This window comes from Pleurodeles waltl, chromosome 12 (assembly GCF_031143425.1).
Source record: "Pleurodeles waltl isolate 20211129_DDA chromosome 12, aPleWal1.hap1.20221129, whole genome shotgun sequence".
NCBI lineage: Eukaryota > Metazoa > Chordata > Amphibia > Caudata > Salamandridae > Pleurodeles > Pleurodeles waltl.
The window spans coordinates 663,122,563-663,143,317 of NC_090451.1; the positions used below are offsets into that span (position 1 = coordinate 663,122,563).

Below are 20,755 nucleotides of genomic sequence, written 5' to 3' on the forward strand. Positions count from 1 at the left end.
TCTCGACTGTTTTCCTGCTTGTGCATGCTGTGGGGGTAGTCTGCCTCCTCTCTGCACCAGAAGCTCCGAAGAAATCTCCCGTGGGTCGACGGAATCTTCCCCCTGCAACCGCAGGCACCAAAAAGCTGCATCTCCGGTCCCTTGGGTCTCCTCTCAGCACGACGAGCGAGGTCCCTCGAATCCAGCGACACCGTCCAAGTGACCCCCACAGTCCAGTGACTCTTCAGCCCAAGTTTGGTGGAGGTAAGTCCTTGCCTCACCTCGCTGGGCTGCATTGCTGGGAACCGCGACTTTGCAAGCTTCTCCGGCCCCTGTGCACTTCCGGCGGAAATCCTGTGTGCACAGCCAAGCCTGGGTCCACGGCACTCTAACCTGCATTGCACGACTTTCTAAGTTGGTCTCCGGCGACGTGGGACTCCTTTGTGCAACTTCGGCGAGCACCGTTTCACGCATCCTCGTAGTGCCTGTTTCTGGCACTTCTCCGGGTGCTACCTGCTTCAGTGAGGGCTCTTTGTCTTGCTCGACGTCCCCTCTCTCTGCAGGTCCAATTTGCGACCTCCTGGTCCCTCCTGGGCCCCAGCAGCGTCCAAAAACGCCAAACGCACGATTTGCGTGTAGCAAGGCTTGTTGGCGTCCATCCGGCAGGAAAACACTTCTGCACGACTCTCCAAGGCGTGGGGGATCCATCCTCCAAAGGGGAAGTCTCTAGCCCTTGTCGTTCCTGCAGTATTCACAGTTCTTCAGCCTAGTAAGAGCTTCTTTGCACCAACCGCTGGCATTTCTTGGGCATCTGCCCATCTCCGAGCTGCTTGTGACTTTTGGACTTGGTCCCCTTGTTCCACAGGTACCTTCAGACAGGAATCCATCGTTGTTGCATTGCTGATTTGTGTTTTCCTTGCATTCTCCCTCTAACACGACTATTTTGTCCTTAGGGGAACTTTGGTGCACTTTGCACTCACTTTTCAGGGTCTTGGGGAGGGTTATTTTTCTAACTCTCACTATTTTCTAATAGTCCCAGCGACCCTCTACAAGGTCACATAGGTTTGGGGTCCATTCGTGGTTCGCATTCCACTTCTGGAGTATATGGTTTGTGTTGCCCCTATCCCTATGTTTCCCCATTGCATCCTATTGTAACTATACATTGTTTGCACTGTTTTCTAAGACTATACTGCATATTTTTGCTATTGTGTATATATATCTTGTGTATATTTCCTATCCTCTCACTGAGGGTACACTCTAAGATACTTTGGCATATTGTCATAAAAATAAAGTACCTTTATTTTTAGTATAATTGTGTATTGTGTTTTCTTATGATATTGTGCATATGACACTAAGTGGTACTGTAGTAGCTTCACACGTCTCCTAGTTCAGCCTGAGCTGCTTTGCTAAGCTACCATTATCTATCAGCCTAAGCTGCTAGACACCCTATACACTAATAAGGGATAACTGGGCCTGGTGCAAGGTGCAAGTACCCCTTGGTACTCACTACAAGCCAGTCCAGCCTCCTACACTTGCTTAAACACCATACTTTTCTTCTGAACCAATCTGTCCCTAAAGTAGAACAGCAATTCTCTTCCATCGTCATCTATTCATTCTCCCACAATGTCTATCAAGCAATGGTCTGCAGTTTCCGTAAAACGTACTATAATGGTGTGCTTTACTGAATGAATTCTTTAGATCTTTATATCCACCCTGAGGCCACAAGAAAATTACAAACACAAGAAAGAACACCACTTTCTCCTTCCCACCTTCTATTCCTCCCTAGCACTTTAAAAAAGCGTATGGCCAGTCTCCACACTATACAGGCAACTAACATGCAATCACTAAATAGTTATCAGTTCTGTATTCAGGCCTACAGCGAGATTCCAGAAGAAAATTATAAACATCAACTCTTTTGCTGTATAAAAGACATACAAACAGATTGTAGCAGCACTCGGACAAAGCAATGGAGACTGTACATTGTATATGTGCTTTCAGTAATGCCGCAACAGCACATAAACCTTCTGAGCTTTCATTTTTTCAATATTCATTTATCAGTGAAAAGCTGAACAATTTTGCGGGCATGTGGTCTGCACTGAAATATGGATCCAGTCCTGGAACAGGTAGTTTCTTATTTTACCACTTCAATTGTTATGAAAGGTCAGATCACCTTTTTTCAATGGAATGCTTTAATGCAGTGGTTCTTAAGCTTCTGACTTCTGTGGGCTCCCACCTAATCATTACTGGAACCAGAGGATCCCCACTGAATCACTATTGGAATCCAGGGAACCCCACTGAGTCTTTATTGGTAGGTGGGGAACTGATTGGAGAGCATTCCAGATGATTTGAACCGCAACAAAATACATACAAAATACCAAATCATTATTCATCAAACAAATACACAAGTGATTACATATTTTATTTAATGCACAGAGAAATCTAAACTTTTCTAGAAATGTTCTAAATTTAATTGGAGACGCTCATTGGCCACTCTATATTCTGCTGGATGCATTTGCACTGCTGCCACAAATCAAGCTGAGGTTATTAACTTAATTTTTAGCATCAAATTTCACGCCCCTTAACATTTACATAACGTTTTAAAATGTTTAATTTTACATTTTGCTTCTTTTTTTCTATACACTTTATTAATATTATTTAATAATCTAAGCAGCCAGGGATGCCCTGAGAAGACTTTGTGGATCCCCGGACCACTGGTTAAGAAACACTGCTTTAGTGAATTGGAAATGGCATGACGTCTGATCACCAGATTAAATTGCATATTACTAGCTGTAAATCAAAGATAAACTCGTTGAAAATTGATACATACTTTGCTGCTAAATGAAGACTGAAAAAAAGGAATGAAAGGTGCAAAGTATGCCTCTACCACAATGCTATAAGCTATTGCTGAAACCACACTTTGTAGTAGTAATCAAATTTGCACGAAATTTTCACCAATCTCTAGCTTTATCTGTAAGACTTGCTGGTTCCAGAGCCTGGGGCTGCACAGAGGATTTGCTCTATCGCTGGAACAGGTACATGTATATTTTATCACTTGTTTTGTTTTGCAGCATTCAAAGTCAGCACCAGCTAACATGAATAGGCTGCCGTGAAGACATTTAGTGAAAGCAAAACATTATGATGTCAGAGCTTACCTTAGTGACTACAGAACTGCACTCTTGGAATGAAAAGAGATTACTTTATTGAAACTTAAATAATATTTGGCTGCTACATTTAGACTGAAGCAGAACATGAAAGATGCAAGAATACGTGTACTACAATGCTATGGTGACTTTACTGAAGGCAACTTTATTGAGGAAGATTCTGAGATGCTTTCTCGGACTGCTACAACAATCTGTGTTTACGATTTTGCGGTCTTTCTACTCGTGGTAACTTAGGTGTACAAGAAAGGTACATTTTTAGATTTATATTGCCGTGCTCTTTTGCCACAACATTGTTAATGTAGTCCGGCAGAACCTCAGAAAATGCTAACATGATGTTCCAAATGAGGCCTTATAAGATGTAGACAATAAGTCATAAAGTACAGTGATGTGGTGATGAGACAATAATTGCTCAAGCAGAGAGGTTAACCAAACACAGAGTGACCCTGCTATCTACAAATGATTTGTAGAGACAGGTGTGCATTTACGTAGAACCAATGTAAAAAAGGTAAGCACTACCATTTTCAGGGCCTAGGAAAACACATAAAAATGCTACTAGACCTGTAGGTCGAGTAACTCGAATAATCTACTCGACCTAATTGTAATGTACGCAAATTGTGTGATCCTAGGCAAATATTTTATTTTAGAGTCGACTTTTTCTTCACTCTCTTATATGAGTGGACCTTCAAATATGTGAGTTCAGCATTTCTGCTGTACAAAAAAAAACACTCTTTAGTTTGATTAAATAGACTAAACGTTTGCTCCATGTATAATGTGGGGCCTATTTATGAGGCTGTTTGCATAACGTGGTGCAAGAGCGAAGCAAAAGTTAAGACAACATTTTTTAAGTCACACAAAGCCACTTTGCGTGGTTCTGAGTGGCTCAATAAGTCTGGGATAGCGCAAATCGCTGTGTTGCATTACTCTGCCTTAGGAAGGCGTTCCATGGGCGTTGCATGAGTGTTCCCACGCACCTCTCATTATGATGCATCCCCAGATTTACAAGAACTTGTAAACCTGGGGATGCGCTAAACTCTTACACTTTCCCAGGGGAGGCATAACAAGAAGAAATATCTCTATTTCTCCTCATGTCTTCATCTTTCTATGTTTGCTGCATTGTGCAGCACACATAGAAATACGAAAATGACTCCCAGGATTGTTTTATGCAGGAAAGTGTCCCTTTCTTCCCTTTCTGCACAAAAACAATCCTCCGTAAAATGCAGGCACCTTGGTGCAAGGCTGCCTGCATTGGTGCTAGGCAGCCTATTGTGCACCAGCGCAAGGGGAAGGACAGGAATGCAACGTATTGCCTTAAATACAGTGTGTTCCTGCCCTTTCCATGTCACGAAGTGCAGAGCGGTAAGGTGATTTGCTGAGCTGCACTGTGTGACTTCCTCATAAATAAGGCCCTAAGAATCTAGCACACATATAGGATACACATGATCCCCAACTTGCCTCTTAGTTTACTGATAGCATTGCCATCAGGGCAGGAGCGTTTCTCAGTTTATGTGTAAACACTCACTTTTAATAAATATATTACTAAAGCATGGTGTGGTAGCACACTGTCATTTAAATTTCCAAGAAATGGCCAAAAACCTTCCCACTACCTTGCAGCTTTAATGATAAAACTATATAGTGTAGTTACAATCTGTGACAGTTAGGTTTCAGAAACATAGTTATCATTTGCACACCACCAAGTAAAGTGTTTGATTTGTTTTCATCTTATTAAAATATTTTTAAATACTCAGAAGTACAAAAAATGGGCTTTCACAACTACTAAAATATATTTTGAAATGTTTGCACACTTGACCTATTAGCTATTTAAATGTGTATTATGAAAAATCTGACACCCAACAACTTTTCATTTCAACTCTTTGTACAGCAGGTCAGTTAGTTTACAAAATCCTGGAACTTTGCAGCCACAGAAGGAAATGTAATTGTAAGAAGACTAACTGACTTTTGACGTCTTTATCTGAACAAAGAGCTAATGTGTCAAGATAAAAAGATTTGAAGGCATCTTTATTGTTCTTTCACTTTTTGACTAAACATAATACCTGTATTTTGTCAACTCGCCACAATGGGCGAGAAGGTCTTAAAAATAACTCTAGCTGATAAAATATGACTCACCATAGCGAGTAGATTTTTAGAGGCCTGATTTTTATGGAAACCAAACTTTTTTTATAGCAATGCACTGAGGCAATTTCTATAATTGGTCACAATAATGTTCCCACACTGATACCAACATACAACCAAATTTGCTATGGTACTGAAACCTTTTTCTCCAAAGGTTGTAGGCCTAAGAAGATGAACTGCATGTGCCTTTTCAATTGTGTATCCAGGGATATAGGTTTTAATCCCATTCTCCTCAAATTGTATAACTAGCTGGTAAGTGGTAATCACTCTGTATTCTGTGGCTCGTGGGCTGACTTTCCCTATTATGTACATGACCTACAACTGTTAACATACAAAGTGCTGTTGACTAACACACCGTTACTCTGTGTCCACAGACCACAGGGTCCCAGTTTGCCAATACGTGGGATGGCTGAAAACCTTCAAAAAGCCAACTATAAGCAGAAAAAAAAACACTCAACAGTTAAATTATGGTAGGATAAAAGTAGAGCAAACGTAAAGGTGGAATGGGACTCACCCTCTGCTAGTTGCATGACACTCATAAGGAAGGCTCCCATCAGGAAGATGATGTATCCAGTCCACATGGTACAGGGTTGGGACCAAAGCTTTTGTGTATTCAGACCTAAATAAGACACAAAGTGGCTAATTGCTGTTCTAGAGCTGTTCTGAGAAGGCGTCATGCATGCGAGATCTCTTCTACACAGCAGTGGTAGAATAGGCTGGCCTGTTGAACAATCACAGAATCATTTTTAACAGACTGGGCTTCGAGGCACCCTGATGCTTAAAACACCTTCTTACATGAATAATGCACTAGCACCGTGAACATAAGCCTCTTTCTGAACTGTTGGTACAAATCACAGTCTAAGAGGCAGTGGTAGAGAAGTTTATAGAGTCCAACATTGGTGAATATTGCTTATTTGTGAGATGCACAATTACGAGTGACAAGAGAAGCACATTTGTAGGTCTCATTTAAACTTTTTTTAAGCGTAAATGGTAGTGGAAGGGAGAGGGAAACATGTCAAGCCAGTTATTTGGAAGCTAGGAAACTCTAGGGCAATTAGGTTGTCCTTGTGATAAGTACTGCAGTCCTCCCCTGAAAAGAAAGGCACCAGCATGACTGCAAGCTAAATGAAAAGGTGAGAACCCCTTTTTTGGGCTTCAGATTTCAAAGGGTAACAAGGGCAAACCGTCAAGGCTTGCTTGCCGAGTGTGGTCTGGAGAGGAATGCCTAATTCATCCGGTACTCGATTTATTCTTTTGGGAAAAAAATAGGAATAAGACTTCATTCAAAATTAAGTGGGCCTGCCTAGTACCTTTGGGAAACCCTATGGCATAATCGTTCTTTGGAGTAAAGCGCCATTGATTCTTGTATAGTTAAATTTACTGCAGAATCTATGCACCAGTAGCAATGTCAGAATAATGGAAATTGGATTTAGGCAAACGCAGTGCCTGGGATCATGCAGTCCAGTTCCTTACAGGGGCACAGACAGTGGTTTCTTGAGGGACAAATGAATGAATCACAGCTCACCTTACAAGGGTTTAATGAAGCCCTGGTTCAAATGCAATAGTGAGCTTCTGGGTCATATAGCGAAGTTGTGAACATAGTCCCAGGTCTGAACTGGCTGGGGAGCTATAGCTGCAGAGGAGAGCACATGGCTCTCTGAAAGCTGCATGGATTATTTTTTTTTACTCAAAGTCTATGTATGTGGTTTGTGAGGGGCACCTAACGGGGGACACAGCATAGGGGACAACACAGCATCTTGTGAGGACTTCAAACAACGTCAGGCACTAGATGATTAGTAAGACTGCTTTAAATATGATGCTTTGCAGTACCACATGGCAGGAGAAGTCTGGGGCCTATAGCTAGAGCACCACTATTGTCTCACCACATCACACAGGACGCAGCTGTCTGTTCGTTGTTATAAGGAGGACTTAGTTCTCTGTATTCCCAAAAAACAAAATCATACTGGGCGTGTAACTAGTACGCTTTTCCGTTCCCTGTGGTTTTCCACAAAACTAAGTTTCCACCAAACAGCGCAGTGTACTGCTTCTAAACCGGGGTAGGGTCTCCACAGGCCTGGCTGCCTTTTGCCTGCCAATTTCAGAGTGCATGTTAGAAATGGGATTGCTGATTGTCTAGGGTATGCACCTAAGCCAGGCAGAATCTACCCACTCTAGTCAGGGCGAGGGAGTCACACACTCAAGATAACCCCTGCCTAGCTCCTTGGTAGATTGGCATGAGCAGTCAGGCTTATCCCAGAGGTAATGTGTAAAGCGTTTGCACAACACACACAACACAGGTGACACAATAAATACACCACAAAGGAAACACAACAACAAGTTAAATAAAAATAAACCATATTGCATAAAACATCATTAGACCAAAAGCGACATGTATCAGTAAAACCCTGCTACACAAGTAGTTGTCAGAACATCACACAGGCTAACAGTACTCTGCAAAAACAAGCAGTAGTCAGATAAATATAGATGGTACTGGTATTCTGCAACACAAGCAGTAGTTAGGTTGTCATTACCACAAAAGATGCACATGTCCTCATAAACACATTAGCATGGATACCAAGTCAGGATCATAAATGCACATAGAATGAAATATTCCCATTGGGCCCAGGTCAGGCATCCAAAATGCACATGTCATTGCAAACATAGTAATAGGGAGGCCAAGACATCTTCATGGAGACCCATACCAAAGAATGACTCCTTCTGGCCTGCATCATAGGAGAGACATTATGGCATAAATCACAGTGTCCCCGGCACTAAGGGTGACATTATCCACACCAAGAAAAAGGGGGTGAAAAGGCACATGCTGCTCCTCTAGCAGTGGGGAGACCTCTCGGGGTCCCCCGTATAGAGTAGAGTTCTCAGCACAAACCCTCAGTAGCCGCCCACGTCCATGCAAGTGGCTGCAAAACTACAACGGCTTCCTGCCTAGCCTCCTCAAACGGGGAGCATGCCCGGAGCTCCCCCAGGGCTCCCCAGGTCACTGCTGTCCTCTGCAGAGGATCGGCCCAGACCTACAAAGCCCACACTATACCTCCTTGCAGGCAGACGATGGGAGAGCAGGGTTCCTCCAGCTGGCTTTCTTTCTCCTCCGTGCCACACGCCTCAGCCGAGCAAGACTCCCAGCTCAGGGGTGCACGGCTCAGCCCTCCTGCCCGACCGGCAGGAAGACCATCAGTCCTGCCCGGTTGGCAGGAGTCCGTACTTTCACTGATGCCCTGGCGCCTCCTCCCAAAAGCACAGCAGCCCCTCTGGCCCCCACACAGGCCGCGGCGGTGATTTCTCACAAAGCAGTTCCTACTTGTGCCCTAGGGTCACCTCCGGAAGCGCGCTTTGTGCCTGCTAGGATTCCCGCTCCTCGCGCCCTCACCTACAGTGAAAAGGTGGGGGCACCCGCACAATGGATATCAGGGCTTTCCTCACACCCAATCTGGCAGTAGCTTCCAGGTGATAGCGCTCTTCATGTACCACAGCCAAAAGGTGACATGCTCTCCAGATATGGGGACAACAAGGAAATAATGCACTCTCCTCATGCTGAGGCAGTGGAACACGAATCGCTCTTTACAAGGGAAAAGCGTATAGCTCTTTACTCAGGCTTTATGAACTTGGGTACAGAGGGAAAGGGGCACATCACCCAGCCCATGGAAGTAACGAAAGGGGGACACAGGGCTGCAGGGCCCAAGCAAGCAGGCCAGCACAAGGATTCACAGGCAGTGGTAGTCCCTCTTAGTGACCTAGTAGGTCACAAGTCAGCACTACGCAGAGCAGTCCCAAGGCGGTTCCTGGTGAGTCCTTCCAGCAGCATTCAGTGTCCAGTTCATTAGTGTCTCCAAATGTGGGGGAAAAACACACTGTACTTCTCATTTTGCACAGCCCCCACAAAAGGCGGAGAAGGGGTTCCAACCAGCACTAACCAGTTCTGGGAGTGCCCCCTTTCTCCTCCAGCACTGGCTTCAGACATCAGTGGTGGGGTAAACGAGCCCTTTGTATGTGGTCAGGGCACAGCCTTTACAAATGTAGGTTTGACCCACCTCCCCAAGCCCAGGAAGACCATTCAATATGCAGGTGCACTCTTGGGACACCTCCACCCTCCCTGTCTACAGGCTGTCTGAAAAGTATGCACAAAGCCTAGCTGTCACTCTGCCCCAAACGTGGGCTGGAGTCAAACTGCAAAACACCAGAGTAACAAGCACAGAGAAATGCCCACTTTCTAACAGTGGCATTTCTAGAACTGTAATAAACAAATCCACCGACACCAGTAAGCAGGATTTCTCACTACCATCACAACCATACCAAACATGCTTACACCACCCAATGTAGGAGGCTAGCCTGGTTTGTAGTGAGTAACTATGGTTCTTAATCCTTACACCAGGTCCAGTTATCCCTTATGAGTCAAATGTAGGCAGTGTCCAGAAGCCAAGGCTCTCTAGAGGTAGCTGTGGATGAGCAGCCAAGGCGTATCGAGGAGACATACAAAGCTCATGCAATGCCACTGGAGTCACACAGTACTCACACACATGAAGGAAAATACTCAGTGCTACAAAAATTAAGGTGCTTTATCTTGGTGACACAAATACCAAAAATATCACAGAGACTATAATCCCTTAGGAGGTAAGTAATACACAAATTATATACACTAGTATGCAGAAATAGGTATAAAACAGTTAGTAAACTATGCAATTAGTGAAAATCAAAATAGTTAGAAATGGGCCTAGGGGGAACACTAACCATATACTAAGAAACTGGAATGCAAATGTTGGTTTTCCACCTAGGCAAGTGTAGTGTGTAGAGTGGCGCTGGGAGTACTAGAAAACACCACAGGTAAGTACTGGATCCCACCCTAGTGCCTAGAAAAGCAGGAGTAAAGCAAAGTAACTTTCCCAGAACACACACAAAAACGAAAAAGAAGATTATGCAAGACACCAACAGCAGATTCCTGGACCTGAATACCTGAGGAAGAAGGGAACCCAGTCCAAGAAGCACAGAAGAGTCCAGGGAGAACAGGAGCCCCTGCTAAACTGGATGAAGGTGCAAAAGAAGAACCACCGGTGAAGAAGAACCGTAAGTATTGCACCCAAGAAGACGGATTCGCGTTCCTGGTTGGTGCAAGTGATGTCCCACACCAGACGGAGGATTGCAGTCTGGTTTCCATCGCTGGAGTCCGCCAACAAGCACTGGCACACACAAAGCTCACGGATTGCGGAAAATGGCGCAGCCCGAGACCAGTAAGGACCAGGTGGACTCTACCCAGGGGGGAGAGTCAGAGGGGGCTCTCAGCAACTCACAGATCCCACAGAAGACTAGGCCACATGCACAGGAGCCCCACAGCACAGGGACAAAGGAGGTGCAAAAGGAGGCCCATGCAGTACTACGGCAAAGGCTCCCACGCCTCAGGAGAACCACTCAGGAAGATGTGCGTTGCAGAATACAGTGCTGGGGGCTGGAGCTGCACGGTGTGCGAAGAACTTCATGGAAGGATGCCAACAAGCCTTGGCAACTGCAAAACACATGGTGCACGGGGATACGATCTTGCATGGGAGGTAAGCTCTTACCTCCACCAAAGTTGTACAGTAGGACATCAGGACCGTCGAGAGCACTTCAGGCCACCAACCGTGATGCAGGATCCATGTAGCTCAGCAGTAGAGGGGATCCATGCAGCCAGTCGTCGTTGCAATAGGTGCCTGCTGAAGCAGGGGAGTGACTTCTTCACCCTAAGGCAGATTCCTTCACTCTTCTGGTGCAGGCTGAAGACAGGCTGTCCTCTGAGGATGCACAACCGGGAAACAGTTGCAGTTGCTGGCAGGAGCTGAAGATACAATGTTGCACAAGGCGTCTTTGCTTCTTTGTTGCAGTTTGTAGAGTTCCTTGAGGGTCCAGATGCAGTTTCTTTGGTGAGAAGGTGAAGTGGGGGATGCAGAGGATTCCTGCTGGAGTCTAGCAATCCAAATCTGAATAACCACCCAAGAGAGAGACCCTAAATAGCCCTTATAGGTGGACTGGTCGGCTAAAAAGGTAAGCACCTATCAGGGGAGGGCTCTAACGTCACCTGCCGGCACTGGCCACACAGATGCTCGAGTTTCCTGCTAACTTGGAATCCAAGATGGCAAGACCCTGGGACCCTCTGAAGGAGCTCTGAGCACCACCCCTGGGTGGGCACTCCCCTTTCCTTTGTCCAGTTTTGCGCCAGAGCAGGGACTGGGGGTCCCTGAATCTGTGTAGACTGGATTGTGTAAGGAGGGCACCAAATGTGCCCTTCAAAGCATTTCCAGTGGCTTGGGGAGGCTACCCCTCCCAAGCCTGTTAACACCTATTTCCAAAGGGAGAGGGTGTAACACCCCTCTCCCAAAGGAAATCCTTTGTTCTGTCTTCCTGGGTTTGAGCTTTTCAAGCAACAGGAGGGCAGAAACCTGTCTGAGAGGTGGCAGCAGCTGGGGTTGCCTGGAAAACCTCAGAAAGCTGGAATGGCAATACCAGGGGTCCTCTAAGGAGCCCCCAGAGTGTATGTAATCATGCAACCAATGCTTGCAAAGGCCTTGGGGTATGATTCCCACATGTTTGATACCAAACATGCCTATGTTCGGAGTTACCCTTATGTAGCTGGACATAGGTAGTGACCTATGTCCAGTACACACGTAAAATGGTGTCCCCGCACTCAAGAAGTCCAGGAAAATGGTCCTGGAGGTCGTGGGGGTACCACTGCTAGTGTAGGGGTGCCCTCACACACAGGTACTCTGCACCCTGCCCTCAGGGCTGGAGGGCCTGCTATAGGGGTGACTTATAAGTGACCTTGTGCAGTGTAAATTACAGTGGAAGGGGGCATGCTCCTTTTCACACAGGCTGCAATGGCAGTCCTGCAGAAGCCTTTGCATGGGCTCCCTATGGATGGCAAAAGATATGCTGCAGCCACAGTAATCCCCTGGAACCCCAATGCCCTGGGTACCTAAGTACCACATACTAGGGACTTATAAGGGGGCACCAGTATGCAAATTGTGGATGAAATACTAGGTTACCGGTATGCAACAAAAACAATTAAAGGAGAGAGAGCATAATAACTGCGGTCCTGGTTAGCAGGATCCCAGTGAACACAGTCAAGCACACTGACATCAGGCAGAAAATGGGGATTACCATGGCAAAAAGAGGGTCCTTACCTACACCACCCCTCATAGATCAGAAGAGATCACATAGCCATATGTCAGGGCATTTCCAATGCAATCCTATGAGAGGCAGCACTCACAGTTGTGAGAAACTAGATAGGCTGTTTTTCACTACCAGGACAGGCCACACAACCAGGCACATGTCCTGCCTTTTACCCACACAGCACCCTGCCAATGGGGCTAGCTAGGCCCTACCTTACGGGTAACTTATATGTAGTAAAAGGACTGTTACAGGCCTGGCAAGTAAATTTGGATGCCAGGGCACTGTGGCAGAAAACTGTGCCTGCAGGCCCGAGGTAGTTTTGAAAGGCCACTTTTATGGGTGGCGGAAGCTGTGCTGCAGGCTCACTAGTAGCATTTAATTTACAGGCCCTGGGTATTGGGAAACCCCTGCACAAGGGACTTACAGGTAAATTCAATGTGCCAATTAGGTGTAAGCCAATCATACCAAATTTAGAAGGAGGAGCACATGCACTTTAGAACTGATCAGCAGTGATAAAGTGCTCAGACTCCTTGAGCCAACAAAAAGAGGTCAGAAAAAATAGGAGGAGGAAGGCAAAAGGTTTAGAGATGATCCTGTAAAAAGGGCCAGGTCCAACAGTACAGTAGAAGAAAGTCTTATTCCTCAGTCTTGAAGTTTAGCCCAGATCACTCCAGGGTGCACTGACAAATATTCTGCACCTACCTTCCTCGAAACCGGTGCACAGAGCTCTTCCAAGTAAAAGATGAAAATCTGAGAAGCCGAAGGGGTCTGCTTATGTACAGTGGCCTGGCAGTTGTACTCCAATCAAACTCAAAATCTGCTCCTAATGCTTTAAGGGGGACAACTCTTTCCCAGTACATTTCCCCAAAGAAGCTACAAAGACGCTGGCACTCTGAGTTTATGGGGTGGGGCCTAGATGATCTCCACCCAATCGTGTGCTGCTGGTCTCCTGCCTCGCCAGCTGAAAACCAATACAGGATTCCATGACTGGCAGGCACCACTCTCCAGTCACAACATGACTAGCAAAACAGTCCTGGGCAAACTTAGAGTATTGACTTATGTTCGGCAAACTTAGAGTATTAGCTTATGTTACAAGTCGCTTTGTAATTATTTACTGGCACAAGGATTCAAAAAGGTGTGAACAAATTGCCAGCAAATGGGGGCAGTGCAAACTCAGCATAGCAAAATGTCAGCACAGCTAGGTTTCAACTGAGCGCTACCTCAATCTTATTTAGTGTAAAGAAAAAGAATGGGCAATGTAGAAGCTGAACAACTTGTAGGAGTCCCAGGTTTAAACAATCTTTGAAAATAAAATCTCTAAGAGGATGATTCAAAAGTACTGGCATTGCTTACAAATAAACTAACTGTAACTGTTGTTTTACAAACTAAAGAGTAGGTAATCACAGTGTAGACAAGTGGTCTTCAAACCTTTTAATGCTACACACCCCCTAAAGAAAAAAGAAAAAAAGCATCACCCCCGAATAGTTCACAAGTATTCTACTGAATTACCAATTTTTATATATGTCTACATTTATTTAAACATTGCAGTTAAGTTCTGTTACTGTTTTAAAAATGCAATCAAATACTTGATGCCAAACATGCCATTCTGGTCTGGCAGGCATACTACTGTGTAAACGTATCCACGGTGTGATTAATAAAAGCGGGTGGTGGTTTTGAAGCGTATTTGGAGTCCCTTGTCTTTAGATACCTATTTCCAACCACAATATAAATTACAAAAAAATGTTAGTGACGGCCGGTTACAGAGCGGTTTACTGCTGCTCACTTTTTCCAGCTAAAAAAGATCCCTGGAAGAAGCATAATGCTTCTCTTGGCCAGAGCTTGGCGCCCCACCCTCCTAATCCCGCATCATTGGAGCCCCCCTTGCGTGGTCAAGCCCTGAGATTGGCGACCCCTGGTGTAGACAAAGAGCAGATGTAGCACAGCAGAAGTTTGGTGTGAAGGGCGGCAGCCAGTCCCTAGTTCAGGAAGGGATGGACGTGGCAGGACCCGTTAAGTCACCCCGCTGCACAAACCTAGGCAGACTACACCTGTCACTAGGCAAAAGACCAGAGAGGTCACAACACATCATTCCCCGATACAACCCCAGAGTACTCTAGGCAGCTGGCATGCCCACGTCGGCTTTCACATGCATAGTCTTTAAGTGTCACTCATTGCAAGTGAAACTCACACAGTGCGAAGCCAAGGAGCAGAGCTTGGAAGATGGGTGAGTCTTGGGGCCTGGGAGTTGCTAATCCATCAGCACGGCAGACTGACCACCTGACAGCCTGGCAGCACAGTGAAGAAAGCGCAGCAGCACAACAGCTGGCGGTCTGCTCCCACATCACTGGACAGCTACAGACTGTGGAGCAGAGTGTGAGTCTCATAGTGAGCAGGGCTGAGGCGGTTAGAGTCCTGAGCATCGCAGCATCCGCACAACGGCCAGGAGTTCCTGCCCCTGCATCCATAACACACATGTACAGACCTGACTCACCCAGCTTTTGCCGCTTAGCTTCCACTCGCGAGGTGTGTTTGTCGAGGGCAGCAGCTGTAGCTGGTTGCTGCATAGTGCACGCCCTGGGGACTCCACAGAAGCGGTCCAGCTAGCACTGGGTGCGGCTTGTGAAACTCCTGGAGAGACCAGCTCACAAACCACCTTGGGCTTTCCGAACTCCTGTTCTTCTTGCTGTGTTGCTGTTATCACTATTATCTGCAGAAGACACTGTGCAGCTTGCTACTTGTTACCTTCTAGCTGCAGTTTTCAATTCGTGTTCTAGTTCTCGGAACCCGGCATTCGACAACATCTGCAGTACCTGGCAGCACCCGGTGCAACATCTGACACCGCATCTAGCGGGACCAAAGGGATTACAACCTCATTCGAGGAAATTGTCTTTTAACACCTGACAGAAAGGGTAAGGGAGACGAGATCAGCTTTGGTTTCCACTCCGAAGCAGGAATCCAAAGTGGCTGGAGCCCCAGGCCGGTAGCTTCCTTGGCATTAACCCCCTCAAGAGCCGTTCAGTTATCAAATCAACAGGTGAGAGTCATGCAATCTGGAAAGTCCCTCAGTGCCCCGTACGGGGGAAGGAAAAGGCTACCAAAAAGAACTAGACAGAGCGTCACCGTGAACTTGTCTGTGATATGCTTAGATGACTCTATCAAAGAAGAAAAATCTCCCATTGTGCAGTTAAAAAAGGACACCAATGTAGCACCCATACCCTTAAAAGTGACCCCACACCTAAGGTCAAAGGAATAAATTGATCTTTCTCAAGAGGTCACAACTGTACAAGCCTCCGATAGGGGAATATCCCCCTCTCCTCCAAACGGCAATCTGCAAGAGCTGCAAAGATTGATAGAGCAAACTGAACCCAGTAAAAAAATAAATCTATTTTTCCCCTGTATTTTAGTAATTGTGAGGACTTGCGCTCGAGTTAAGAACCAGGGAATCAGTCGGGGCAATCAGTCTGTGTTGCAACACAGGATCAGCCTTTAATCAAGCTTTTTTACACGGACTCTTTTGCTAATGATGTTAGCGCTTTGTAGGAAAAGAATATATCGTCTCCTCACCCAGGACAACACCAAGGGGACTAGGAGAAAATTACTAACACCATAGTCAGCCTAAGTACCTTTTAGGAACACTCGAGCAGCCCTTCAAACAAGCTAAATTTCCTGTTAGAAGCAGAGGTGCCAGCTAGCACTTGGAGAGTACTTTTATCGATGCTGGACATTGTCAGCGGCAATAAAACATCGGGCCAACAAACAAGACATTCAAGTGGACCTTCTCAACATCATGGCAGAACAAATTGTGGCAATAGATTTGAATCTGCAAGCCCTCAATAATCTGATTCAGGGAGCCCAAAAGCACAGTTACACACAGCACAATGCATGCAAATGTGTTCTATCAGGGGAAAAGCCCCAGGCCATTTCCTCCGTTTATAAGATAATCCTGGAAGTCAGGGTCCAAGTCATAAAAACAAGGAAAAGCTTTTTAGTCCTTGAACTGAACGAAATGGCCACCTCAAACGCTGAAATCAGTCATGACATGGAATGCACAGAAGGCGTCCCAAGGGGTTCCCAGAGTTCAGTGTCACGGCGGAAAAGAGGGCACTCTGAGCCCAGCCATATATTAAATTCCCCCTTGGCCCAATATAGGGGAAAAACTTGAGAGAATAACTAAGGCCCTAGCCACCAAAAAACAAAAGGGAAAAGAAAAGAAAAAGCAAAGAAAGGCACAGAAAAAAAGAAGAAAAAGTCCAGCAGAAAAATTTATGGCAATGTTTTGTTTAACATAAACACTCAGGGCCATATTTATACTTTTTGACGCAAAACTGCGCTATTGCAGTTTTGCGCCAAAAAGATTAGCGCCGGCTAACGCCATTCTGAAGCGCCATGCGGGTGCCGTATTTATTGAATGGCGTTAGCCGGCGCTAGCAGACCGGCGCTGCCTGGTGTGCGTGGAAAAAAACCATGTACACCAGGCAGCGCCGGCGTTGGGGTAAATGGCGTTAGGGCGTCTGAAAATGGGGCAAGTCAGGTAGAGGCAAAAAAATCGCCTCCACCCGATTTGCGCCATTTTTAACGACGCCCAGACGCCATTTACATGACTCCTGTCTTAGTAAAGACAGGAGTCATGCCCCCTTGCCCAATGGCCATGCCCAGGGGACTTATGTCCCCTGGGCATGGTCATTGGGCATTGTGGCATGTAGGGGGGCACAAATCAGGCCCCCCTATGGAAAAAAAATATTTAAAAAAAAAAAATTATACTTACCTGAACTTACCTCAATGTCCCTGGGATGGGTCCCTCCATCCTTGGGTGTCCTCCTGGGGTGGGCAAGGGTGGCAGGGGGGGTCCCTTAACGCCTGCCCTGACCCAGGCGTTAAAAAGAGGCGCAAATGCGGGGTTTTTTGCCCCGCCCACTCCCGGGCGTGATTTTTGCCCGGGAGTATAAATACGACGCATTTGCGTCGCAGTCATTTTTTTAGACGGGAACGCCTACCTTGCATCTCATTAACGCAAGGAAGGCGTTCACGCAAAAAAATGACGCTCATTCCTCATACTTTGGCGCTAGACGCGTCTAACGCCAAAGTATAAATATGGCGTTAGTTTTGCGCCAAATTTGGCGCAAACGGAGTATAAATATGCCCCTCAGCCTCTCCTAAAACTTGTGAAGGACATGAAAACGTCCCAGATCCATTGTGAGAAATAAAGGAGGCTGTAGCAGAAGAAAGTCTCACTACTGTCCCAGCAAGCCCAATCCCCAGGCCCCAAGAACAATTTCAATTTAGACATGTAGGGGACAAAGAAAAGAGGGACAAAGAAATACTCTCGGGCAACAAATGTCCCTAGACTATCGTACAGGGATAGAGAAACCGATGACTCCTGTGTTAACAAAGAATTCCATTGGTTGCGGCATACCAGGGGATGCACATCTATATTTAGAGATGATATTTTGTACGCCACTCGTAGATCAAATGGCTTCCAATCAGACTGCATTGGGTTGAAACTCGAGTTAAACATTGGTGGATGAGCTGATAGCCATGGAATTTAGATTTAGGCCCAACATAAACTCACAAATAAGACTCAAACTTAATGCTCTCAATTTTTTAGCAGAACCTTTGAATAAAGCAACTAGTAAACCTTCAGTTCATCAACACTGCCCTTTCCCACATTGTAGACGAGTGTTGCAACCTATCAGAGGTTGATTGACAGCAGGGGAGTGCAAGGTCACTGCTAGCTGTTAATAAACTACAGCAGGGAGACTTGAATGGATGGCCTGGAGTCGTGTTGTTGCAGCACCCAGTTGCTATTGCTATGAGAGGTAATACAATGGGTACTGTTTCGAAGTTAGAGATGAACTCGCCTATTCTGCAAAGCCCAGAGGTGTACCAGCTGGGGATTGGAGACTGACAGGGGGCTATTTAGTGAAAATCTGCTAAGAGTACTATCCTGGAATGTAGCAAGAGTACGAGCAAAGCTTGCAGACCCTGAGTGGGGGAGGGTTTATCGATCAACATCAGATTATACTTCTGCAGGAGACTTGGGCAGTGCCTCCGGTATTCAGAAATGGTTATATTAACTTTAGTGTTAATGTGGTACCCTCTACCTCTGGAAGAGCGTCTGGGGGTCTACTAATTTGGTTAAAATTAGATATTTTTCCCACAGTGAAGGAAGTTATAATTGGGAGTAAAGGTTTGCTGGGGTAGAAATAAAGGTTAAAAACTCCCTTAGGTGTGCAAGGACAAACAGTGCAACCAGGGAAAATAGTACAATAACTAGGTGCTCCTCTCCAGACTATTGCAAAATGTATGTACATATGTGTGTATTCATATGTGTGTGTGTATATATATATATATATATATATATATATATATATATATATATATAAAAAAAAAATGTTTGTATGTTATTCTATGCTTAACATATTCATTTGTCATTGCATAACTCCTAGATAAGTTGTTATACTAGATACTTATGAATCCCTGCTCTCATCTTATATCACACTTATCTACCCATCACCATATGTCATGTCTCTATCAATCTATCATCCATTCCCACTCTGACTCATCCCAAATCCATTCTACTACTTTCATCTCCTAAATAACTCTGCCTAAGCTCTTCCCTCTGCTTCCTTGTCTAACTCACCAAACTTCACTTTACTACCATGATCTCCCAAACAAACCTAGTAAATTCTCCCTCATTTATCTCACCCTGCTACTATGATCTCCCTAACCCCTTCCACAGACTCTTCCCTCTTCCATCCTCCTTTACTCATCCCAAGCCTAAATCCTATTACCATATACTCCCAATTAACACTTCTAGATTCTTTCCTCCTCCACCCCTCCACTACTCCAGTCAATCTAACTAACAAACTCTTATATCCGCGGCTCAAATTAACTCATAATAATACTAAAACTGTACTCATATTTCCCTATACTAATTCATCACTAATTCTTGTTGGGTTCCGAAGTGACGTGCTACTCGCCGAAAAGCGCTTCCACGCCTCATCAGGGGTAGTAAGCTCTATATAAATACTATTACAATACAATTACAATACAATTTTGGAAGTCAGCTTAAACTATAGAGAATAGAGATTACCTAGGAGCTGTAGATGCTGCAGGAAACTCTTCCACCACAGGAGGCCCTCCAACAGAACTCTGCTAGTGGGAGCATAGCCACTTTAAACCCATCAGATTCATTTTGCACTACGCGGATATAATGTGTGCCCAATCGTTATCTTGGACACGTGCATATACTATCAATTTAGTTCAATTATAACCCAAGAATATGTTCAAGTAAAGGTCTGGAGTTATTTTTATAATGAATTTGATCTGTATAATTTGCCAAAGGTTGTGCGAAACGAAATACATTGATATATTGAGGCACTGGATGGAATCCTTTAACTCTCATAGAACTTGAGAAAATGTCACAAATATACTATATTGATGTGCTCTCTTCTGGCGATCACCTTTAAACCCAATTAATACAGGAAATCGGACATTTTATTTCAAATCTCTTGTACCTCACCTTACAATAAACGGTGGTGCCTGTTATATATCGATTCTCATTTCCCCCGTGACCCACCCTTGCCATGTGATGTTTACATCCCCTGAAATGAAACCTCAGAATAGCCCCCTGATGGCCAAACTGATGGATTCCTGGTCTCCTTTTTTGACAGACTTGCCTCGTCAGTTATGCTTCAACCTTTCCCATTCCGACAGTGCCCCGTCCCCACCCACCACCACCCCCGAACGTCACAATTCCCCAAACACCGCCCGCACCCCCATACACCTATGTGCTCCATACCTCTTTGCCAGCAATAACATAGCGATCACTTCCGCGTCCTGTGACTTTACGTCCTAGCATTTAACCAATCACCGCCTGCTTTGACCACCCACGCCGCCGAGGCTGCACAACGGTCATCTTGGATTGGGGACGTTCATGTGCATCGCTGTTGAAATCCTGTGTGCTGTGGGTAACGGGGGTTTTATTCGTTTGTTAATCATCATAGTTTTCGTCCCGGTTGCTGCCAAGGTTGCCAGATCCACGCGTGACCTCACCAGGTGATTTCTCTTTAATTCTGGGACTTGTAGTCTTGTTTACGCCATTCTAAAACAGGACTACAACTACAAGTCCCAGAATTCAAAGGGAAAAAAACAGACTGAAGCAGCACCTCAAGCCAAAGCTGGCACTTTTCCCACGTACAGGCATGATGTGCTGCTCCAGGCCAGTTTTTTTTTTAATTCTGGAATTTGTAGTCTTAATTTCTAATATGATGAATAAAACTACATGTCCAAGAATTCAAATAAAAACCTGGAGTAGTGCAGCACATCAATCA

The 20,755-nt window shown here is 45.3% G+C and overlaps 1 protein-coding gene across 2 annotated transcripts in view; it reads right to left on the minus strand.

Moving 5' to 3' along the window:
- The window catches only part of GBA1 (glucosylceramidase beta 1), a 69,702-nt gene extending 49,233 nt beyond the window's left edge, over positions 1–20,469 (minus strand). The window contains exons 1-2 of one of the 2 annotated variants that reach the window (XM_069218428.1): positions 20,224–20,469; positions 5,785–5,889 (exon numbers count right to left, since the gene is read on the minus strand). In XM_069218428.1, coding sequence (XP_069074529.1) covers positions 5,785–5,851 — 67 coding nt within the window. In that variant the 5' untranslated portion in view covers positions 5,852–5,889; positions 20,224–20,469. Of the gene's footprint in view, positions 1–5,784; positions 5,992–20,223 lie in introns of both variants that reach the window. The other variant, XM_069218429.1, reaches the window with a different exon arrangement.
- Positions 20,470–20,755: the final 286 nt, after the last annotated feature.